The sequence below is a fragment of the Astatotilapia calliptera genome, chromosome 6, assembly GCF_964374335.1.
Source record: "Astatotilapia calliptera chromosome 6, fAstCal68.1, whole genome shotgun sequence".
NCBI lineage: Eukaryota > Metazoa > Chordata > Actinopteri > Cichliformes > Cichlidae > Astatotilapia > Astatotilapia calliptera.
In genome coordinates, this window is record NC_137427.1 from 17474300 (window position 1) to 17492815 (window position 18516).

The following is an 18516-nucleotide window of genomic DNA, read 5'->3' on the forward strand; positions in this document are numbered from 1 at the left end:
TCTCTCTTTGTGTGGTAAAAGTGCATGCACCGTGAACCAGACTTGATAAGATGGCAGTTTAGTTCCTGAATCCTGGCGCTCGAGGGCACAAGTTCATAGTCTGTCAGCTTTGCCATGTCCGTGCAAACTCCTCTCTTCCTCCTCTGTAATCCTCAGTCTGCATAGCAACAGTCAAACACACGGCGACACATCAGCAACACGGTGAGACACAGAAAATGAACATTGACATGGCGCAAAATGAGCGAACATCAACCCCTTGCCAACCTTGTGAAACTTCGCTATCATTGGCGCATACATTTTGACACGACTGTGATTGGTCACTGCGGGTCCACACCCCTGTGTACACACAAACAGACACTCACACTTATAAACACGTTCAAACACACTGTTTGCTTTGCTTGCCCTACGTTGAGCTGTCTGGCTGGCATCATCTCCAACTGCAGAGCCAAAGGGTCAGAGGTGACCACTGCTTGGCAGAGCAAGCTCCATGTCCTTCCGCTCTTCTCTGAGTGTGTCTGTGTGTTGTCAACGTGACAGCATGACCTCTTTGATCAAGTTTGCTCTCCCGGAGTTTTCCTCCATGTATATACAGTATAATATACACAGCCTTTACATGCAGCCCTGTTTTTGCTCTCCTCCTGTGTTTGCCAACAGCTCCTTTCCTCCTCTCCTGCTAGCATCTCTACTCCTTTTTTCTTTTGATTCCCCCCAACTACCTCCCACAGCGTTCTTAGTTTCTGAATCTCACCCTCCCTCTGTCCTCTTGGCACAGATTGACAGGACAGTCTCTTTGATTGTTCATACTTCCCATTGAGACTCATATTGTGGCAGAACGGAGCCCATTGAATGGTGCACTGTATGAATGCAACCAAGCAGGGGGCAGTGTCCAATATTTACTTCATGCAAAAGTTAATGTTATTTTTATGTGTTTATATTTATTGAAATTATACACTTGGATTTTTTTTCCAGATATATGACTTAGATCACTTAGATGTTATTATAGAGAGAACTTTTTTTTCAGTAGAAAATTATTTTGATTATGAGTTTTATGTATTCCCAATAGAACAATAATAATTTTCAGATGCATTCAAATGGATGTATTCTGTCTTTTCTTTCATCATTCCATTTCTCAGGAGCAAACAACTTAAGAGTTTCTCTGTAATTGGGTCTCTTGCTTTCCAGTGCAGCGTATTCACCCAGCAGACTTATTGACGTATTGTTATGTTCATAAAGTGGCACATTTGCTCTGAATTTTCATTGAAGTGTTCCCCGAGAGAAAAAGACTTGGCTGCTGGAAGAATGTTTGTTATCACTGTTATCTCAGTGGTGCTTTTGGAGGAGTTGGCAACCTTGCTCAGTATCACTTTGTGGATTTGTGTGCATGTGTATGTGTGTGTGTGTGTGTGTGTTGAGGATGTTTTCTCACTCTTATCGAAGTGTCCTTGGCTGCGCAAGTGCACCAACGTTCTATCAGTGTAAATCACCTTCTTTTATGTGTCTTGTAACGAACTGGAAAGAGTTTCAGGCATAAAAGTGAGAGAAAGAACAAAAACAATAATACTTAAGACATGTGCTGGTAAACAGGCAAGGATGTGTGGGCAGAAAGCGAGTGGTCTGTGTTGTTTAAAAGTGTTTGACTGATGCATTGGAACCAGGTAGGTGAATACGTATAAAGATATATTGACTATATTAGACTAACATTAGTCTAATATAGAAAGAGAAAGGAATAAATGGAAGGACAGCCAGTGCTACATGGGGGAGAGACTTACCTTAAAGCACCCCTCTGCTGGCCAGACAGGAAGTGTGTGTAACACCCTCAGCACAAAGACCCACAGTGTGTATCTAGGGCAGCAGGAAAAGGGACCGGGGGAGGAGAAATCCAAGTCTCAACACATGGCCTTCCCTTGCTCTTCAGTTCCATACTCAGCTTAGTACTGTACTTTCTCTGCAACATTTCCAGCTTTCCTTTTACAAAGCTGAAAACTGAGATGCTTCTCATACTCATACTTCCTTTTCTAAACTGCCTTTTAATTTCTTCCTGATTTTGCTTTGCAAAGTTTTATGATTCTTGTGCTGGTTTCTTCAGCTGCAAACATGCATTCTGCCACAGTTTCATTTAGTTATTCTTCTTTCCATTTTCAAATCATGTTCTTTCCCCTGCAAATCTATATTCCCTTGGCTCGCATATCTGTGTCTCTGTATTTCCCCTCTCTCTGTGTCTGTCTGTCTCTGTCTCTTTGTTGAGCAGTGCTCAGCTCCTGATGTTGCAGAGTGTAAGGCATTTTGATTTGAAACACTTTCTTTGAACATGATAGTACGCATGCTATGTAAGGGTCTTGCTATCTAAGGGCAAAATGCAGAAGGGATAAGCTCCTACTCACATCTCAATAATATTCACGGCTCCATATTTCTCTTTGATTTTATTCACATCACATCTCTCTCTCTCCCTTTTCATCTCTTTGTCTCCATTTTCTCCATTCCTGGCCTGCTTCTCTGCAGTCTAGAGAGTGAAGTCTGAGCTAACTGAGACGCCTGGCCCAAGGCCTTGTTGCTTTATTTGCATTTCACCATGGTTTACGTGTGCCAGGAAAATGCCACCTGGTGGCGATAGCAAACCACTGCAGCCATTTATTCAGTGTGTGTGTGTGTGTGTGTGTGTGTGTGTGTGTGTGTGTGTGTGTGTGTGTGTGTGTGTGTGATTTAGATGTTTGTGTCTTGTGAAAGCCACGTAGGTAGTGAGAATAGTGAGAATAAGTGTACCGCCTCTTCCTCCCTCCTTCTCCCTCCCACATGTTCCCCTTCTTTTTCCCTTTCCGGCCTTTGTGCAGCTGTATTTATTTGGGCTGGACCAGGGCATTGCAGAGACACTGGTCCTTAACACGTTTGGGCCCCCACCCGGTTGACTCCTTTAAGCTGAGTAGAGATGAAGGTTGACAGGGTAATAATGCTGGTGTCAACACCACTTACAGGACAGTTATATCAGTATCAGCTCGGCAGGGGGACGTTCACACTCTGTTAGGCTAGGTCGTGAACTGTGCTGGGGGCCCCCAGCCTCAGCCACAGATACACTCACACATGCATTTCTCTTGAGCTGCTGTTAATGAAGCAGCTTAAATGTACATAATGCAAGGTCTTCATGCTGATATAAAGATAACACAACTTCACGCGTAGATACACGCAAGCTGAACACATTAATTCAGTGTCGATACACTTTTTCCACATTATTTTTAATACATTCACAGAGTACGTTTGTACCAGTGTGTGCTCGCTTGTGTATGTGTGTTAGGCTCTGTGCCTTCTTGTGTCAGCTTAAGTAGGACTCTTGCTCCTTGAGCCCTAGCGCTCCTTCAGGACTTTGAGTGTCTGTCCAAAGGCAAGTCTCGTCAGCATGACTCCAAAGCACAGAATCTCATTTACACTCGACTGTCCATATTAATTATGAATCAGAGTGCTGTCGGAGGCTTCTGTGACCGCATTGCATAGCAATGATCACTGTAACCAAATGGGATACTTAGAAGCATTCCTGCCTCACAAAACCTTTTATTGCCTCGATTACTAAATGAAACTATAAACATGCAGAATGTGCTGAGAGCTTTTGTTGTGTCTTGCAGAGAGTTCATAAAGGATTCAGATTTGATCTCACAACTCCAAAGTACAAAAACTTGGTGTAACAAAATCAAAGCATATTGCAGTGTTTTGTAAATTATCATTGACCTGTGTTGTACTGCCGATAGTGTAACAGCACATTACCTGTTTCATCACAAGAACTGTGCTAGGTTTAAAAATGGGGACATACTTTAACTGAAATCCTTCAAACACTTTGTAACTTTGCAATTCCTTTCCATAGTACAGGCTTTTAGGGGCTGAAGATACAAAATGATTAAGTGTAGTCTCTCATGACCAAACCAATCTCCACAGTACCAGAAAAGCAGCTAGAAGCCCTCCTGATCATAGAGAAAAATAAACTTTCTTAGTTTTATCTTTTATTAAACAACAATTCCCAGCAGTGCCACTGCAAAAGATGTCTCTGAGAAACCTTGTTGAATTTTGTTTTAACTTTTTGTTGAAACTGAGGTTGTTAATGTTGTTTCATGAAGTAAAGAGCTTAGACTCAGTCTTCATCTAATGTGACTGGAGCCCAAATGGTTTATCACTTATATAAATGGCATTCTTGATGCTATGAACATCAGTAGTATTCAGCATAGATTTGTGCTCCCGCCTTCTACACACAGACATCTCTAAATTTTCCTTCAATTTTTTAATTGTTATGCAACTTAGAGGGTCACATCTCCAGATCCTTAACCATTTTTCTTTGAGCAACATCGTTGTTAAAATTGTCAGTGGTTCTCTTTTACACTGATCTTCATCCCTTCATCCCAAATCATGATTCCACCCGCCAGCTGATATTAACTCCATCACATCATCACACCATGCAGACTTTTTTGGAATGCATTTGATGCCTAAAAAGCAGGCATTAATTTGTTCTTACAAATAAACTAAAGGTGTCCTGACAAACATTATATATCTTGTCTTCAAACTGTTTGGAATGACATACTGTACAAGTCAAAGTAAATTTAGAAACTCCTGCTGTATTTATTTACATTTTCCATACTGTTGCTCTTTCCAACTTGAGGTTGTATTTTGCTGTCTGCCTTTGGATACACTTCTGTTTCTTTAGCATTAAACAAGGAAAACCACACTTGTGAATAGTACAAATACAAAGATATAAATGGTTTCACCACTGAGCGCTCCGTAAACATTTACATAAATTCAGACGGGGCAGTAATAAAAAAAAAAAAGGTTAATGTTTGTGTGTTAAAATAAACACCAGACTGTGGCAAAAATATTCTCACATCTGCATAGTAAATACAGTATTATAAAGACCTCTGTGGGGGAAAAAAATCCCCTGTGTTTTGTTATTTTTCACTTTATCTGCATTCTTCTTCTTTATTTTATTTTTTTGGGGGGGGGGAATCGGTGACTTAGAGTAATCTGACACGCTTCCCATACTGGCAAGATTAACAGAATGCATTGTTTCACAGGCTCTGATTTAAGGAAGCATGCCACGACGTGTGTGTAGATGCTAAGTCTGTGACTCATTTTCAGCTCAATACAGTAAACTTGTAGAGCGGGGCAATATGGGTTAAAAATCTTAAAACTTTGATCAAGCACTGTGGCTTACTTTAATGCCACAAGTGAATGACTTTACACATCTACAGGAAACTAACTATTCATGTTTAAACCCATAAATAAAGATTTTTACTACTTATATTTCCTATTTAACAGCACACATTACCGAAGTGTGTGTTGGCTTTTTCTCTTACAGTCAGAATTTCCTAAGTAAGTTATAGGCCTAAAACCTAAGGATTAGCATAACATATATTGTGGCAGCCTGGGAATAATCTTGCAAGTTTATAAAGTCAACATTTTTGGAAAAAACATGTCTCTGGAAACCCAGTGATGGAGAAACTTTGCAGTATACAAGAAATTGCACTGGTGGAGAGAAAAGGTGATGGTAGGATGAGAACAAGGATAAGTGGGGGAATGAGGAACAGAGGAGAATAAATAAGGAGTGGGGTATGTGTGGGCATCCAGCCAGCCAAATACCCTCCAAACCTCCACTTTGACTATCACCCTCTCCACTCGTTGCCTGCGACTTCATGCATCCTCTCTAGACCATAACCCGCTCCCTTTCCCTCTCCCACTTTTCTTTCGCTTCTCTTCCCATCCTCCATACCCCCAAGCCTTGTAATCCCTCCTCTCTGCTCCTCCCACTGCTCTTCCCCCTCACTCCTCTTCCCTCCTCCTCCCCGCTCGCTCCTTCTCTCTTTTTTTCAATCCTTCCCTTCGTCTCTCAGCATCTCTCTCTCCTGGGTCTTCTTGCCATGGTGCGGTGCTGCTGGCAGAGCGTGGGCGCAGGCGGCACACAGACGGGAGCACAGATGGGCAGCAAGCTGCGCAGGGCGGCCAGGCACACCTGCTCCACACACACACACGCGCACACATACACACACACATGCACACACAGAGCCCTACTCTCCCAACCCGCCTCACAGCCTGCCTGGCACAGTGGCACGGTGATACAGGGACACAAACACAAATACACACAGACACACATGTATACATATATAGATACATACATTTATTTGTGCATTCACATAAACAGTTGTGCGTGTGCAGATTTGTAATACATTTTGTATATGCCAGACGAACAGTGAGCATATATAGCAGCTAATTACACCATAGATTTGTCAGTTTCCGCTGACATTTTCGTTCTCTTATGACTCTTATTGATTCAAAGTTTGGCTTCTAAGCAACTTATAAGATTTTCCTCTAAGAGTAAAGATTTGTAAAGGTCACATTCACACTTTGGTTTCAGCACATGGGGATCTGGTTAAGACTTTTAGGACAAAAGCGTTTTAGCTCACATACAGTGATGTATACACTAAATAGCAGAAGTGATGAAGACTTATTAACACAGAAACAGAAATGTTCCCTCGTATGACACAGACTTAAATAATTAAAAAATGAAACAGAAATATATATATATTAAAATAAAAAGGGTAAAAAAAATAATAAAATAACATCCAATAAAAGAGCTGAGTGAACATCTGTGTGGGATAGCCGGGGGGATTAGGAGGGTTTGGAACATTTTAAGCGCATTAAGGATTAAAAAAAGGTCAGAATGTTTAGCAACATACCGATAAACCTCTTAAGCGAAACCCAATTGGGAGGCTGTACCGCGTTATCCTGTGTTTTGGGGAGGAGAGGAGAGGAGAGCTGAGGGGGAGGAGGAGACGGAGGGGGAGTGGTGGAGTTGACATTTGTTCCAACAAGGAGGGGAATCTCAACACATACTGGTAGTTACACACATGCATGCTCACACATATGGACACATGCTGGTTTGATGTGGCTACAGAGTACATTAGCTCACTTGTTGGTTTTCATGTTGATGTTGGCAGTGTGCGTGGTTGTACCGCACATACTCACAAATGACAAGCAGTGTTTATGAATCTGTCAAACAGCGATGTGCCACTGCAGAGCCCACTTGTTACTTCTTTCATTTTTGATCAGCAATGACCAGCAAGATGTATTTTCATTGTCAGGAGACGATATGAAGATTTGCGGTCTCTCACTGTTTTATGTCTATGTCAAGAGTATATCAATTAAAAAGAAAAAAATATAGGAATTGTAATATGGATTATTGAGTATTGATTTAAATGTTCCAAGCGAAATAATCATCTTGAGCAATGTCCTGACACGTTTCAGATTTTCCTCAAATCACAGAGGTCTAGTTAGTTTATCCGTCCAAAGGACTGATGAGCTTATGCCGTAGCAAGGCATCTGGCCACAATCCACAGTCGCTACTCCTCCTACAGTGTTGGTCAGAATTTAATCAAATGTACAAATGTGCTTGAGGTCAAGGTAACATGGTTCATTTTATAGACAATAAATTGTAACAGATTAAGCCTTTTTCTCTTTGGTTTAATTGCTTTTACAATCATTGGTGCCTCAGTTTTTACACCTTTGAGCACTTTCAGTTTGTTACTGACCCAGAGTTCTTTCAGGTGATGAAATTTGTAACGGAGTTAGTCCTCACTTGAGTACACACAGCTTTAGCGTCTTCCGATGACCAAAACAGTTGAAAAAGCCACTGAGCTAAAACCTTTATCCACATCTGTGGAACAGATGTTGGATTGATTAGTTGTTTGTTGGGGAGGATTCTTTAATAGATCCATTTGTGACCTTGGAGATTAACAGCGCAGGAGGTAATATTGGGGAAAGAGTGATTAGTGAAGAAAATTTAATAGCTTAGGAATTATTATAACTAATGAGGATATCATATGTTTTTTAAAAAAATGAGGAGAAGGAGAATCCTCCACTTGACCTCATGAAAATTAGGAGGAAAGCCACAGGAATTAGTGCTGGGTGTCAGAGAGATGGTAAGAAGGATTGCAACCTAGAGAGCACAGCCACAGTCAGATGCATGGTGCTGTATGTCAAAGCCATGATGAGTTGGGTTGTGTGGATTGTAGCGGAGTTGTAAGAGAGAAAAGTCTGCAATCAGCAATCAGACAGTATAAAGAACCAGCACAGAGAGAAAGCAGATGCTCAGCTAAAACTCACTACACTATTTATTTATTTAAAATTAAAAAAATTATTATTTAAAATGATTATAAACTAATGATTAAAAATCCAAACAAATAATTAGCACTCATTTACTTTGAGAGTACACCAGCATTTAGTTGTGCAAAGTCAAGTTTGTTGATAACCAGCTCTCATTTTTAGGGACTTACGACATCCCAATTTACTCTTTACTTCCAGGATGTTGCACATAAAAGTGAAATCCAGGGGAAAATTTTAGTGCAAAGCCAATGTTTAGCTAAGTTTTAGTTAATCACTGTGATACTCACTTACCTAAATGGTTACATCAACAGTGATGGATGGGCTGAATCACATAAAGTCCGTCATGAATAACTGTATATATTTGTATATTCATACACTGTTATCAGAGTAGAGTTTGCGTGGGCTTCTCATGTGCACCATCAGGACACAATGCATACACTGTTTTTCTTTGTATGTCGTCTTTTTAATTCACTGGGTTCAAGCGGCTGCGGAGTAGGCTGAAAGGTTTGAAGTCAGAGATGGGTTGCTGGTGGAGGACGCAGAGGGGCATCTGAGGGAGGGAGTGGCTGCAGGACTCTGATTGGGGTTGCTGAAGGGAGGGCTTTAGGGGGCTGCGGTGAGAAGATAAGGGGCTGGATGCGTGGATGGAGGGTGTTGAGTGTAGAGTGGGGGGTTGTGGCTGCTGTCGTAGGCTGCAGCATGCACAGCAGTGATAACCAGACCTCTGTCTTACCTCCCTCTCGCCCTGTCCTCCTCACTCGTCTCTACAGCTTTATGATGCACTGTTGAACTCAACAGTGGCACCTATTTCCAATGAGTGATGTTGCGATGTGTTGTAAGCACAGTCTTAGTAGGCTAAAGAGCCTGAGCTCAGAGCAATAGAGCCACAGCTGTTGATAGCTTCAGTATCTATGTAGGTTATCATATTGTGCAGTTTGCAGAAAAAGATTTTCAAGAGCTGAATAAACTCTGTAGGTGGGAAAATAGTATTATCAAAAGTTCTTTGCTTAGAATAAAAAAGAATACATAAATAAGATGAAAAATCAGAGCGATAATAGGAGTCTCTGTATCAATCGGTCTCATATACTGTGAGAGTTGGTGTGCCCAAAGGCAGTCAAAACCTCAGGGTGATGTTGAGAACAGCTATCAGTTTTCCTGCTGCTACTCATATGTGCCTGTCAGCTCTTATCTATACCATGAGCCTTAGCTTTCACACCTTGACAAGAGCAGAACATGTTCAGGTCATGACAGGCCAACAATAGGCAATTTAAGACAGATGGGCAGAGTTTCCAAGTGCAGGATCTTTCCAGAATGTGATATGTCCATACTGAAAATCAGTTGTTCTCCATTACCCAATAAGATTTGCAGAATATAATTTTAAACCAGAATATGGTATTATCGTTGTTAGGTAAAGCCAAATTCAGGTGATAAGAGCTTCCTGCTGTCACTGCGGTATTGCAGGATGGGCTGAACTTGTTATATTTGTTTAAATATGCCGCAATTATTTGTAACATCTGTCAGGTGGCAGGAGCAGACTGGCTACAGAATAATCCTTCAATTAGTAACTTTCTTAATATCCTAAACAAACAGAACTGAGCATCAGGTGCCACACTTGTTACTGTAAATAATCAACCGTGGCAGCAAATATAAACACAGAACTGATTATGCATGTCAGTAGACATGCATAATCACACAAAACATGATAATAAGTTGTATGCGCCAATATGATTTCTTGAAGCAAATCCACCAAAGGAAATGTTGGTGTAGGAAAGAGGCTACGGACATTTTACAGTTTTTCAAAATTCATGCCTCACACGTGAATTTGTGCAGCTTCGTGGCGGTAGCCATGCTTTCTGTATTAGATTGTGAGATATCTGTAAAGCGTATTGTTCATACAGTAACGGTCCATTGCATCTAAGCGCCATATGCATAGTGTGAGAAATAGTGTTTACATTAATGTAGAGCCCTCCGGTGAAATACTACACAACGGTTAAAAAGTCCATTGAAGTGAGGCTGTTTTCTCCACAGCTTTCATTGGCCACCATATATGTTTACTCTGCGTGTGTACCTCAGTGTTTGTTCACGTGTGTGTACGTGTGTGTGTGTGTGTGTCTGAATGTGTCTGTGTGCATGCGTGGCGGGGGCGCAGCCTCGTATGTTTGGAGTGAGTGCCGTCAGTTAGCTGGAATGTGGCACTACCGCCAATGCTAAGATGGCTGCCAAGCTCTAAGATGGCTGCCAGGATTACACCCAGCCAGTGAGAGACACAGAAGAGCGAGACATTCTGCATGAAAAGAGAGGGGAAAAAGAAGCTCTCTTTCATTTCTGTGCTCTTTCTTTCTTTCTTTCTTTCTTTCATTCTCGCTCTTGTCTGTCTCGCCCCTCTCTCGGTGGATAAGCACTGCTTCGTAGGCAGCGAGACAGGTCTGTTATTGTTTCTGCTCAGTAATCTGTGGCTTAGTGTGGCTGCAAGGCAAGTGCTGCTGGCAGGAGTCTGTGTGCTCTGTTATCACCTACAGCCTGCAGATAAACACCTCCTTTAGCTAGCTTACTAGCTAGCAAAAGCCTAGCTAGGCCTGAATGGACGGCCAATGGCATGAGTATCCCACATCACACCAGTCCAGGAAGTGAACTTGGTCTCAGCCACCGGTCTCAAACACCCATGTGTTTTTCTTTGTGACTTGCACTTTTACTCCAACTATCATGTGAATGAAGCCTCAGTAGACCAGTCATAACAGATGTGCACAGCTGCACATATGTTAGGTTTGCGTTTTATGCGCTTGTGTTTTCTTTGTTATTATTTTATTTCAAAGGGACGAGCGTTGCCTCAATTTTATACAATTTTATACTCTGCGTCAAATCCCTCTGGACGAGCAGGCTGGCCTGGTCAATGTTATCTCTCGATCTGCATGTGTGTATTTATGTGTTTGTTCTTGTAAGGATTACAACATGTATTAAAGTATGAAGCAAAAATTACAGGAAGAAACAGATTGAGAGTGAGTGTTATGTGTGGTTATGTGTGTAAGGTGTTCTGTTTACGCAGACTAAATCCCTACCAGCAAGAAAGTATTAAATAGGATTAGGGAGAGGGATATGATTGCGTGGTTAGATACTAAATGGCATAGCAGCACAGTGTAAATCATCGCACCTTAAGTCTGGAGGGACAGAGGGAAACAGGAGAGAACAGTCTTAGATACAACACTGTCACACAAAAATGTGCGAATTCACACGCACATACATTCGCAAGATGTATACCATACCGCAGCACATACTGTAAGTCCCTCTTATTCCCTCTCACACCTGAAATATCACATTCTTGGCAACATGAACACACAGCTATGACTCATTGAGATGTTGCACGCTTACCAGTATGTTTTTATTAGTTTCTTAAGCATGCAAATCAGATAATAACCATTATTCTGTCTCTATCCTTTTTGCAGAATCTGGACAATCAGACAGCTCCAGCCAACAAGGGGACACAGACATCAAGCCACCACCCAATGGTGGGTATATGCACAAGCACGTGCCTATGTTCAAACCCTCTTAAATTAGCGTTAAATTAATTTCACCGAGCTCATCAAGCTTCATCCACACTAATTAGTTTTGCTTTAAAACCGAACACCTGAAAATGCATAAGACATGACTGTTCACATACACTGACGATGAGTAGCATGATAAAAGGCAGAATTCAACTGCACAAAAGCTGCTACCAGCTGCTGAATGATTTTAGATGAATTCGCCATTGGTACTCAAGGATGATTTGCAGAAACTGGTCATGTGGCTGTAACATGAAAAATCATCAGGCTAATCAGGCATCGAACACAGGTGTATTGAATCCGTGACATCACAGGTTCCCAAAATCAATTTCCAAACTAAAAACCACAGTTTTCAAACTTTTACCTGGCTCAGCAGCGTTTTCAGGGTCCTGATGCAGCAGAATAGTTTGAATGTTAGGTATAAACATGAAATTGCAGACTTAACAGGAGGGACGTTTTACAAACTGACCTGTTGAAACAGCAGCATCCTATTACAGTACCAGGATTATATTCAGTGAGCTCCTAAGGATGACCTGTTCTTTGTGCTTTATTGCGTTGTTCTTCATTTCTATGTGCTTTATTTTAAACATCTGAGATGCTGGGAATGAAAACACCCAAATTCATAAATTACACACTTTAATCTATGAATTCGGGTGTTTTCCCCGATGGTGTGGGCCCATACTTTAGTCCATACAGTGTAATTCAATTGCGTATTCCCATAGATGTTGCTCAGCAAACAGAGTTAGAGATGGAGTCTCCTGAGTTTCAGTTTAACATTTTTTGTGTTTTTGTGTGGGGAGGTGGGTTTTCCCTAAGCTTTTGCGTGTATTTGTAAAAGCTTGATTATTTCCTCGTCTGTACAGGCCACCTGAGTTTCCAGGACTGTTTTGTCACCTCAGGAGTGTGGAATGTGGCAGAGCTGGTCAGAGTGTCTCAGAGTAAGTAGAAAAACCAGATCACGACACAGACAAAATGCCTGCACATGAGTAATTACAATACAATGCATTTGTTTCCTCATTGAAAAAAAATCTACTGCAACAATGCAGCATAGCATTTTGAGCATATCCTCTTATCTCATGCTGGCATATTTCTCGCTTCCCTTTTCTTTTCTCCCCACATTCCCTTTATATTTGTCTCCTTGTCAGCTCCCGTAGCCACAGCGTCGGGTCCTAACTTCTCACTGGCTGACCTGGACAGCAGCCCCAGTTACTACAACATTAACCAGGTGGCTCTGGGGCGGCGCTCTCTCACCTCCCCTCCTTCTACCAGGTAAATACTCCCCACAGACATGAGTAGTGAAGGTTGTGCAGACGTACAGTATACGTTGCACAGGAAACATCATGGAGAGGTACGGCTGTCTACCATAAGTAGACCGTCTAGTGGGTGAAACCACCATGTGGCTTTAGCAGTTCTGCCTTGGTTAGTGATGCCAAGGGCAAACTTGAGGGAAGTGTGAAATCACAGTACTGTAATATTTACCAACCGTATATTGCTTGTTATCACAAAGATGGCTACAGTACACCATCTCATTGAAGTTTCTTGTTATGAGTGGTGTGCAGCTATGCACTACGAGTCCAGTCCCAGTCTTGGATTCTCTTTATATATGTGTATGTCTCTCAGCTAGCTGCTCTTGTCTTTATGAATGTGTGATGTCTCTTTCTGCTTTTTACTCTCTGGGTCTTTCTTAACCTTTTCTTTCTATCTTCTTACCTCTGTCATCTGCTGTCACTTTAGGTCTGAGGTGGAGTTGTACGCAAACCTTCCAAGGAGGTAGTTATAAACCTGAGCTTCATCTAAAAAATATAAAAGATACAACTTGGCGAGACACATGCACAGGAAAGCACGCACAAACACTTTCAGAAAGTCGTGTGTGACTGCCTCTACTTTCTGACTTTGCCTTCTCTTTCTTCCTTTTCCATTCACAGTTTTGACATTCATTGTGCTTTGTCTGCTCCAAGACTTTGTGATTTTGTTTCCCCTAAAATGCAAAAAAAAAAGTCTGTTTATATGAAAAGTTCTTACTTCTGCTAGGTGTTGTCCTTCCCATCATATATTTTTATTAAAAAAAATCCTACCTGCTCTCACTCTCTCCATTTATCCCTTCCACTTTTACTCCAACCACCAAATATCCTCTCGTGTCTGCAGCTCCACTAAGCGGAAGTCCTTAGATGATAGCGAGCTGGAGAGCCCCACAGATGATGTTTTCTACCCTGGGCGTTCGCCTGCTGCCAGCTCCTCCCAGTCCAGTGCGTGGCCTAATGACATGGAATCAGGTACCCTCCTACCCCACCCCACACCTATCCCTTGAAGCATCATGAAGCTTTTGCACTTTCTGCCTGATTTGCACCCCCAAGTCCAAACTGATCCCTCCATCTGACTTTGTCACTTCTCCCTACCGCAATCTGTTGCTGTCACTGTGGTGATGTACTCAGCCCTGGAGACCACTCATACACCTCCACTCACCTTTCTTAAGGCTCTGTGGCACAGTCTGATCACTCTACTTACAGATACACACAGTAGTTAATTTGCTCATGCTTAGTTAATATATTATTGAAAACAATGGCTGTGTTTGACTAGGATCTGTTTGTATTTAAAAGTTTGGTGTGAAACCATATACTCAAACACGTGAATATAAAATATGTAACCTTGAAACAGAAAATGTTTAAAGTCACATGTCTCGCATATGACAGAAATGCAAATACATGCCTTAATAAAAGAGAGATGAATAATAAAAATGACAATGCTAAATGCACCAAATATTTTAGTTTAGTGTCTCCATTGTTTTGGTAGTAATACTTGTGTCATTTAGCTCCGGACATTTTGCTCTTTATTCTACCTCCTCAATACCTGAACCCCTTTCTTGGTCACTTTTCTTCAAGCATTCATATGTTCTCACCCTCACCTTAACGCCACTATCATGCATACAGTTTACCTGATCTGTTGTCAATTATAAGTGATTCACAACCTCCATCATACACAAATGCTCACACTTAACTCTCTCTCTCTCTCCTGTCTATATATCTTCTCCTCTTTTTTCTCTTATTCTTCCCCTATCTCATTGTTAACAATACCCTTCTTCACTTTCAGTGCAGCACCATTTGGCGAGTGTGCAGGAGAGGAAGATAAAACATGAAAACGATGGCGTGCAGTTTCCTTACCATGGTTAGAACAACATTGATTACACTCATATTTATTTACTATTTATCAGCTTTTATGTAGCTCAGTCATTCCTCTGTGTGTATGTATAAGTGTGTGTGTGTGTGTGTGTGTGTGTGTGTATAAAATATAGATAGATAGATAGATAGATAGATAGATAGATAGATAGATAGATAGATAGATAGATAGATAGATAGATAGATAGATAGATATACACACATTATGTGTTTGTGTGTTGCATAAATGTGGGGAGGACAACTATAGCATGCTAAAAGTGTGTAAAACTTTCATTTGTGTTTAGCTGTTTACTAACTGATGTCAATGATGCTGATGAAAGTTTCATTTTTTGTGGTGTAAAGTGCCAGGACTGTAAGGGAATATCCAGTTTTCTGTCATATTTATATAGTGTTACTGTGGTGGAGGGTCATAATAAACATGGGAAAAGTTCCATATAATTTGATCAGTCTGTGTGCAAATAATCCATGTGAGCCAAAAGAGCCAACTGTTCTGTTTTAGACAATTTTTTTCTTCCCCTTAGCTCATTTTTTGTGAGAGTAGATATCCCTAATATGCTCAGCTTTGAGCATATTTAAACTGACAAAGCCAGTTGGAAGAGGTTTGGCTTAATTGGAGGTGGTAGGGAGCTAAATTGTTTTATTTTAGTCAGTGGATGAAATGAGGGTGAGTATAAGATAAAAAAGCATTATTTTGAACTGTAAATCATGCAAAGCCACCCTAGTAGAGTCCAGGATAATACACATGGAGCTGGAAATGTGCACAATAGCTTCATTTAACTAACCGATTTCACCAGATTTCACCAGACTTACACTGACAACACCAGCAGGCATATTCAGTGGCTGCACCCACTCTGGCACTCACACACTTGCACAGTGACTCACTCATATGCATAAACACCCACACACAAGCGCAATGTACATAGACGACCACCCCATACTGGGACTCGCACACTTACAACCCCCCTCACATGCAGACGTTCACACATTTAAATACACGCGCTTATCATACTCCCCACCCCTGCAGGTGTTCAGGTGTCTGCCTTGCCTCCATCTCTCTGTTGCTCCATCCCTCCCTTGCCTCAAATCCCTCATTAGGACTCTTCTGTGGATCAGAGGTGTAAAACCCTTCCTCTTGCTCACTAGTTCTCCCTTCAGCCCTTCTTCCCTGCGTCCCTTCTGTCTAATTGAAAATGTGTACAGCAGGAATAGCCCTGGGGAGGGAAAACATGTCAGAGGAGAAAAGGCGGCAAGAGAACCAGAAATTAGGCAAGTGTAAAAGGAAAAGTGGGTGGTGCAAAACAGAAGAGAGGAGAGAAGATGACTTTGGTACTCAAATGGTGAGAGCTAATGAGAGACAGGGGTTATCACGGTGTGAACTAGAGAAGCCAAGAGCCTTGGTTAGGTTTTGCCCCAGACTACTCTCACTCGAGCCTCAGCGTCTGCTCTCCTGCTCCTGCTCTACTTAGCTGTAAATGTAATTAAGAGGCTGCTCATCAGAGCCACAGCAGAGGTTCCTGCACGCCTTAGCGCACCAGAGCCTTACCTCCCAGCTTTTTCCTCTCTCACTTGCTCTCACTTCCTCTGTGTGTCTATGTGTGTGTGTGTGTGTATAGCGACACCCTTACTATCCAGTGCAGCAAACAGCCGTGTACACTTCCTAATGAGTTTGGCAAATAAGTGTGTAGAGTTGCATGCAAATCTGGACCGTTTCCCCAATTAATTTACAAAATCCAGGCGAAAAATTGAAAAGCCAAAAGCTTTTGTAATTGACGGGCTTTTTTTTGTGGATTTGGTAATCATTTTAAATCGTGGCTAGCACAAGAAGCACGAAGGGGAGAATGTGTGATATTTGGTAGTCTGTGTCTATTTAATAAAATATTCCACCTGCCATTGGGATTTCCTGTTCAGGTGGGGGAATGCAAACAAGCAGGCACACACACACACACACACACACACACACACACACACACACACACACACACACACACACACACACACACACACACACACACACAAACAAACAAACAAAGGAACCCCACAGGTGCACCTCGCAGCCTGTCCATAGCACCATTTACTCTTCTTGACTTCCACTATAACCAACAGAGCCCACACAATCAAAGGCACCCAGAGATGTATGAAGACAGATTCAAATAGATCACACAAACACAGCTACATACAGATATCAGTTAGACACACATGCGCACGCACACACACTTGCACAGCTGAAGCTTGGTCCCAGATGGTGTTTCAATGTATGTGTAGCCTTGGGATCCATGAGGATGCTGGAGACATCTGCTCCACAGGGGCATAGAGGGTTGGGGGAGGTTAGTGGAAGCGATCGAAACAACCACGATTTCATATTAGTTCCAAATGATCGCAAATTTTTCCTAAGACACCAGAGACTTGTGGTGGTGGGAGCTTTGCTTGGTTCTTTGAGTTAAGTGTTACAAGCCCTTGGAGGGATACGGCTGGACTTAGGTTTTGGACATATGCGTCTTAAATCACTGGAGAGAGGAGAATTCCCCAACTTTCCTTTACTTCTTTAAATCACTATCTCCTGTCTTTTCCAACTGTGTGTGAGTGCATGAATATGTGTGTGTTTGCGTCTGTGTGTTCTTCAGAGGCGCATCTGGTGGCAGGCCTGTTAGTGCAAAGAGACAGAAGGGTCATCATGGGAACGCTTGATTGGTTGCCAGTGAAATACTAAGGCTTGCCAGAAGAGGAAACAGTGCAGTTGTGGCACACACACACACACACACACACACGCACACACACACACACACACGCACACATGCACACGTGCCAGATCAGACCATTGCATAGCCTCTGAAGTAATAAAATATTGTCTTTCCAGTCCCTTGCTGTTTACGACACTGCTATAACTTCCTATATATACAGATGTCAGTCTTCATCTGATCCTCTCTGTGGATCCTGGCTTTCATTTCTATAATTTGGATTCATTTTTTTACTTCTTAAATGAAAACCTACAAGATTGCTTCTCTGAAAATATAATTGTATAATCCACATGGTTCTGGTTTTTACACTTTCCTCTAAATCTCAGCTTTTCCTAGCTTTCCCCTCCGGTGCCTTTCTGTCTTTCAGTCTCAGCAGTCTGCTCTTATTTCCACCTTTCTCCCACCAGTGTGACAGTGTCATAGCAATCACTGCTAACTGCTGGTGTCAGAAGTGGGATCGGGGTTGTTTTCATGCTTGGAATCTGTCTGACAGTACAATACGCCCCCAGACTCCCGCTACATTTGGGTGGGGGGTTATATGTCTGCTAAAGACATAAATGGTTCACACATATTCACTCCCACCTGCTTGAGACTTAACTCTTTCACACAGGGAGGGAAGGTTTTGCACGCCCCCACACTCCCATAGACTTTCACACGTCTCCAGCTGGAGAACTGAGGAGGAATCATATTTAATGCCTTGTTTGATGCGGAGGGGCCACAGAAATAGACTACAAAACAACAGTCTAAAAAAGTTTAAAAAGAGAACAGTGTCGCACCACTCACTTGTTAGGAAGATTAGAAGAAAACTTAGAGAAGAAGAAATTAGTCTATTGTTTCAGCAGTTAAATAAGGCGGCCTTTCAAGTGTGTTGAGACGGGTGTGAGTGTGTGCTCGCGAGAGATAATAACCATACTAAACATCTTATGACATTCCAATTTCATACGT

General features: G+C 41.9%; 1 protein-coding gene across 20 annotated transcripts in view; it reads left to right on the plus strand.

Moving 5' to 3' along the window:
• nfixa (nuclear factor I/Xa) overlaps window positions 1–18516 on the plus strand; it is a 107273-nt gene that overhangs the window by 76643 nt on the left and 12114 nt on the right. For 10 of the 20 annotated variants that reach the window (XM_026170646.2, XM_026170654.2, XM_026170655.2 and 7 more), the window contains 6 exons: window positions 11568–11630; window positions 12527–12601; window positions 12809–12932; window positions 13398–13433; window positions 13809–13936; window positions 14751–14825. In XM_026170646.2, coding sequence (XP_026026431.1) covers window positions 11568–11630; window positions 12527–12601; window positions 12809–12932; window positions 13398–13433; window positions 13809–13936; window positions 14751–14825 — 501 coding nt within the window. The remainder of the gene's footprint in view (window positions 1–11567; window positions 11631–12526; window positions 12602–12808; window positions 12933–13397; window positions 13434–13808; window positions 13937–14750; window positions 14826–18516) is intronic. The other 10 variants (XM_026170647.2, XM_026170657.2, XM_080302841.1 and 7 more) reach the window with 3 other exon arrangements.